At 38.8% G+C, this 6,131-nt stretch overlaps 1 protein-coding gene across 1 annotated transcript in view; it reads left to right on the top strand.

Annotated features, from left to right (window-relative positions):
* The first annotated feature begins 242 nt into the window (after positions 1 to 242).
* Positions 243 to 6,131, top strand: part of gosr1 (golgi SNAP receptor complex member 1) — a 36,952-nt gene continuing 31,063 nt past the window's right edge. The window contains exons 1-5 of the mRNA XM_032501705.1: positions 243 to 370; positions 811 to 922; positions 1,826 to 1,913; positions 2,469 to 2,576; positions 2,821 to 2,912. Coding sequence (XP_032357596.1) covers positions 337 to 370; positions 811 to 922; positions 1,826 to 1,913; positions 2,469 to 2,576; positions 2,821 to 2,912 — 434 coding nt within the window. The 5' untranslated portion in view covers positions 243 to 336. The remainder of the gene's footprint in view (positions 371 to 810; positions 923 to 1,825; positions 1,914 to 2,468; positions 2,577 to 2,820; positions 2,913 to 6,131) is intronic.

Here is a 6,131-nt window from a genome sequence, read left to right as displayed (position 1 = left end):
TGGGTAACCACATAAATCACATTTCGCGTAGTGATCTAAAATTACAGAAAAAATACAGCTAAGAATGAAAATCACCCATTTGACAGTAAACATTCATAATATATTGTGTATCTGCATGTTTAAGAATTTAATAGGATGCGTCTTTAGGGGAAACATAAAATTGTGGAAGCCCCAAATGGCCTCTAGATGGCGCTGGTATTATGTGGCCTGGTACGTGTGTACCTGAAAGGCTCAGCTGAGGGCGATAAAAACCTACGGAACGACTTGTTCTATTTTGTTGGTACGTCTTCTTCTGTGACGCACCCTGGAACTTGGTGACGTCGTAGGACAACAAAGATGGCAGGAATAGGAGGCAGCAACTACTGGGAAGGTATGGGAGCAAAATTAGACTCGATTTAACTCAAAAAACGGAATGTGACATCTAATACAGCATCCATAATGTCTGAATATATTTCGCCAGTGTCACTTTCGGCGCGTTTGGCTCATATCTATGGTTTAAACACATAGCTAGCTAACGTTACGTGTCCATACAACGACTAACGTTAGCTCCTAACAAGCTAGCGAACACAATGTAAATTATTGTTATTCTTTAGCTAGGCTGTTAAATCAGTGTCGCCCCTCTAAAAGGTTTATAAACTAACGATACACACATTAAAAGTCCATTGTAACGTTAACAGATGTTACATCCATTAGATGACAATTAGTAGAAAGTCGTTGATTTATTTTTACTCGTTCGGGTCACATGTTTAGCTGAGTCTTAACATGTTAAGTGTTGAAATGTTTTCTGTGTGTACTGCGTCCCTGTTACAGATCTGCGAAAGCAGGCCAGACAGTTGGAGAATGAACTCGACCTGAAGTTGGTCTCCTTCAGTAAATTGTGCACCAGCTACAGCAGCTCCAGGGATGGACGTCGAGGAGACACGTAAGATCCGTCTCACCTGTAGAGTTCACAGTCGCCTAAAGCAAAGCTGGCAGTCACACAGGCATAGGGTGTTCAGAAGTAGTTAGACAACTGTAGCTTAACTGGAGACTACACAGTTAACTAGCTATCGCAACTCCAGTATTCACCCAGCAAGTCAAAGCAAGAAAACATTTGACCTGTTTGGATTGATAGGTTGAGGTTTTTTTGGACATTTTAAAGACCAAAATATGGACCAAGAAATGTCTGACTAAACCGATAATAAAAATAATTTTTAGTTGCCTCTCTAAGTAATTTAAGTCCCCCTCGTTTGTGTTAGTTTAGGGATGCATGCCTAATATCTAAATAATATGAGGGACATAATCTATGCTAGGGCATTGACTTGTTTTAATGAAAATGTTAAAAAAAATGGCTACATTTAAAACGTTTCTGGTCACAATCGCACAACGACAGTATCAACATTTATTTTATAATCTCAAGGATTATGAAGGTGCAAAAGTGGTCCTGGATATGTCGGTGGTGGCATGCCAGCAAACAGCAAACCCATAACTGCCCATGTAATTTAATGTTTATGTCAGTCACACTTAAGATCTGTGTATGGAGGGAGTAGTGTTTGTTTCACAGAGGAATGCCTTAGATGTTGCTTTCTTTAGTTGCTTTGTGAGTAATTTCTAATTCAACATTTATTCTCATTTGGACGCACATTCATTTAATTTGCAAAAAATGTTTGAACCCAAGTGCACAAGACTCTTTACACAAGCATTATTCCTTTTAATGTGCTCAACTTCACACTTCATTTTGTCAGTTTATCAATTAATTTGTGAAACAACTCCCATCAATATCAGTATATACTGTAATATTTTGACATCCTTTTAAAAAGTTTTTTTTTTGCTTTTCCTCCTCAAGGTCAGACACCACCCCGTTGCTAAACAACTCTACCCAAGACAGGATGTTTGACACCATGTCAGTGGAGATTGAACAACTGCTGGCCAAAGTAAGTAAATTATCATTGGCCACTGGCCCGTGAAAGGCCAGCAAAAAAGAATGTAATAAGAACAGCACTGGATTTATACCAAGAGTCTTGTCTTTCATCAAGGAAAGAGCAGACTGCAGGCTCCACTTCTTCACATAGTTTGCTTTAGACCCTAGATGGCTTTAATGTATCTGACTCAGTTCAATCCAAAATGTAGGACACATAATTTCATTCCTTATGGGGCAGTCCAAAGACAGACTCTCCAAACAACAGGAGATCATAACAAAAGATTAAAATTTAAAAGTACATGTTTAAAGTGAATAACCACTACTACATAATGATAGTAATATTATGCAGTTACAATCTCAAAATGGTACACTGCATTTATCCCTATGATGTGTGGTATCATTTGGCTTTTTGGCATTATTATAGACATCCCTTTGATAGAAAGTGTACATCCTTGAATTGACACATGTTGTACAGTATGTGTGTTACTATTGTATGGGTCTTTAACTTATCTGCTGATTTCTTTTTCCTGATGTCTTATAAATCCATCATTTTCCATCTCTCTGTCAGCTGACTGCAGTGAATGACAAAATGGCGGAGTACACCAACACCCCGGGTACAGCTTCTCTTAATGCTGCGCTAATGCACACGCTGCAGAGACACAGAGACATCCTACAGGTTTGCCATCTCATTGTTGCCAATTGATTCTCCTTTATTCATCTTGCTCATCTGTTTTCTATACTCTTTATGTATTCAACATTACAGGTTTTGTTTTCTGTAAAACACTCTAGAAATTAACTTTACTAAATTCACTGCAGAACAGTTTTCTGAAGCACTCAGTGTTGTGAACTTTTTTGGTGTTCACTGTTTGTTCTTCTTTACACCCCTTTTTCATTTTCACACTGATTTGTTACCTACGCAGGATTACACTCATGAATTCCACAAAACCAAAGGCAACTTCTTGGCCATCCGTGAAAGGGAAGACTTGCTCGGGTCAGTCAGGAAAGACATTGAGTAAGTACCCAGTCACACCACCTTATGATTCATTCGCTCATGCACGTGCATGTGTTCACAGTTACGGGAATATGGACTGTGTAGTTAATTATTCACACTGTAAAATACAATTTTAATCTGCCTAACTATTGATAACTTATTAAATGTATCGACTCAGGAAGGAATACAGTAAATGGGTGGTCAGAGCCAACACACATAATGATTCGCTCACAGGAAACTGTTCATGGTATTGCACACAAAACAAATAATATTTTCATATGATAAATTGCTTGTGTTTGATCTTATTTGCTGTGGAGGAATAAAAACTGCCAAGCATTATTCACAGTGCTTCCAGCTTGTAGACCGTATTCCTTAGTGGGATAGTTGAACCTTGACTTCCACTTGGCACACTCTTGAAAAATGCTTGCCTCTTTGGCCTTGTGTTGAGAAAGCGTGTCCTCTGCTTAAATTGCCTCAGCAGTGAGTGAGTGTATTGAAATGAGATGGAGGCTCCCCCAGACCATGACTCTTGTTTAAAAAAAGTATTGTAATAGCTTATTGATCTGTAAGACTCCATCCATCTTCGTCCGCCTATCCGGGATCGGGTCGCAGGGGAAGCAGCTCCCGCGACCCGATCGTAAGACTCAGCATTGAGAATACTGTGAGCACTGCAGGATTCCAATTGATCCCTTTCCATCCATCTAGTATTCAGATAGTCTGCCTCGTACACGTTCCACAGGCCTCACAGTCACCTCATATCATAACACTTTCTCATCCGCTCTCACATTAACCCATTTAAAGGTGTGTCTAGTTCATAATAGGTTTTCAGTCCTTATACGACTAAATAATTAGATTTCTTCAATTCTCATTGGTCATTTTTTTAATGGTAAAATGTTCAGTGTAATCGTAGACTAACTTATAAATTGGATTTGGGGACGTATATAACAAACTATCAGCAGTTGCGCTTTATTTTTTCTATAGATTAATGCAGAAGTGCTTGGTTCGCTACTTATGCCACTTCACCTCCTGGGCACTGCCAGGTGCTCTTGAGCAAGGCACCGTATCCCCCCCAACGTGCGTGCGTGTGCGTGTGCGTGTGCGTGTGCGTGTGCGTGTGTGTGTGTGTGGTGATTACTAACAAAACAGAGTGTAAATTGTAATTTTCCCACTGGGGATCAATAAACAGTATAAATTAAATTCTAACTTACTTAATGCCAGAGGCTGCTGTTTGTATGATTTTTATAGTAAGAAAGGTCCCATTAATAGCAAGGTTAGGGAATGATGATGATGATGTTGTTGAAAGAGTTGAGGATGAACAGACAACTTTTCCCCCCTCAACAGATTTCTTTTTTAATTTAATTTATTTATAGGAAATGCTATAATGGCTAAGCTTAATACTTAAAGCCACTGAGGGGCTGCTATACGGAGTTAAACAAACAAACAAACAAGCCGTCTATGGCTAGTAAACTAGCTGACGCGCTCCATCAACAAATATTTCATTATCTACATGAGCGTTGTGCAATGTGTAGTTTGATGCGGTCAAAAACTTTTATTTATGTCCTCCAATTAACAGCACACCTGTTACCTGTTGAAAGGTTTCTACCTAAATAGACACTCATAATCACACTGAAAAATGTCTCTTACAACAAAAATGTACATTAATCAACATTTTTGTAAATGTCCCAGTGCGAGCCAGCCAGAACATTTTCAACTGTAGTCCTTTGGCGAGATGTTTTGAGACCAGAGCAACAAGAAGCAGTAAGACATTCGTACAATAACGCATCAACCTGATCCACATTCGGTACTTGTAGCCATGCAAGCAAGGACGCAACAAAACAAAGCCAAGCAACACTGACTATAGCCATTTTCCTGAAACAAAGTATAAGTTTGTTGTGATAGTAATAAAAATATTGCTTCTTATTTCACAAGTAATTGCACTCTTAAAGGTAACTTATTTTAAATGTACTTGTTTCAATGCACCACCAAGCCTTTATTATCTAGTGATAATTTGAAGTCACAATGCACGTTAGCGATTACATTTTAAATGTACGTGTATTTACTCAGTACTATCCCATGAGGTCAGCACTACATGCAACAGACATGCAACAGATCCCTCCATCTTCTCATTAAATCACATTACTAAGGAGTGCCACTGACCCTTCTAATAGCCTTACTGATGATGAATCTAATGCATAGTAATGAGCCAATCTTGTTGACCCATTGCTCAGCCTAACGATGACTAATGTGCCCTGGAGCTGCTAATAAGGGAACTGTCTCAAGCATATAGGTAGGGGAATTACTGCTGCCGCTGTTGTAGCACTTTACAAGAAGATGCCGAGTCATGCTTTACATGAGACAATTTCTTTTGATAAGCAATTTGCCCTTTAGCTCCCTAATGACCTTTGCTGGACGATGGAAAGTGATAAGGTAGGACTTGAGAATATATGAAAGCATTCAATCCTGAACCGATGGAAGACTAGTTTATTATTTTTCAAGATTTGATCTGTTGAACTGCCTTGACTGTAATGCAGCTTGTGAGGAATAACAAAACTCTGAGTTAACTGGACATCACTAACACACTTTCCATCTGATCTGTTCTGAGGTGCTTACAGAGCAAATCAATGACTACGGTTTTAGTCCGTTGTGTTGTCTGCAACAGTAAAACATTGCAGTGAGAAAATTAAAAACTTCAGATATGAAATGTATTATCTCTACATCACAGAAGCGGGGCCCAATATTTTATGACCTTGTGATTTTATCAAACAATCTGAGATTGTTTTGCTCTTGGACAATCCAGTTTAGAACTTGCATCATAACAACAGCACAATGTTGTTGTGTCAGTAGTCATAGTTTTACATTTTTTAATGTAATATATTGCAGTTTAAGTTGTGTTTAGGAAGCAAATTGTTACGGTCAGTTTATTCAAAAATATGTCTGCTTTCATGCCATTGACAGAGTCTTGTCCATTTCTCTGCAGCTGAGCCTTTTGTCCCTTTTGTCAGGTAGAGGGCAGTAGAGATCTGGGGCTATGAGTCGACTTGGCCAGGACGCCGTTAACAGTTTTATGTGTACTGAGGTTGTTTACACTGCACAAAAAAAAAATCCATTCTCATTAAAATAAATGGCGCCATTATTTCATCTATGCAAGCGCAATAAATGAGCAATATGACACATTGTCAAAAACTGTGTCAGTATCATTCTGCATCCTTGCAGACTCTGTCAGCAAAACAGATTCTCCCA

Source organism: Etheostoma spectabile, chromosome 3, assembly GCF_008692095.1.
Source record: "Etheostoma spectabile isolate EspeVRDwgs_2016 chromosome 3, UIUC_Espe_1.0, whole genome shotgun sequence".
Classification (NCBI taxonomy): Eukaryota; Metazoa; Chordata; class Actinopteri; order Perciformes; family Percidae; genus Etheostoma; species Etheostoma spectabile.
The sequence above is the reverse complement of the archived record's forward strand: the minus strand, read 5'-3'. Positions and strand labels throughout refer to the sequence as shown.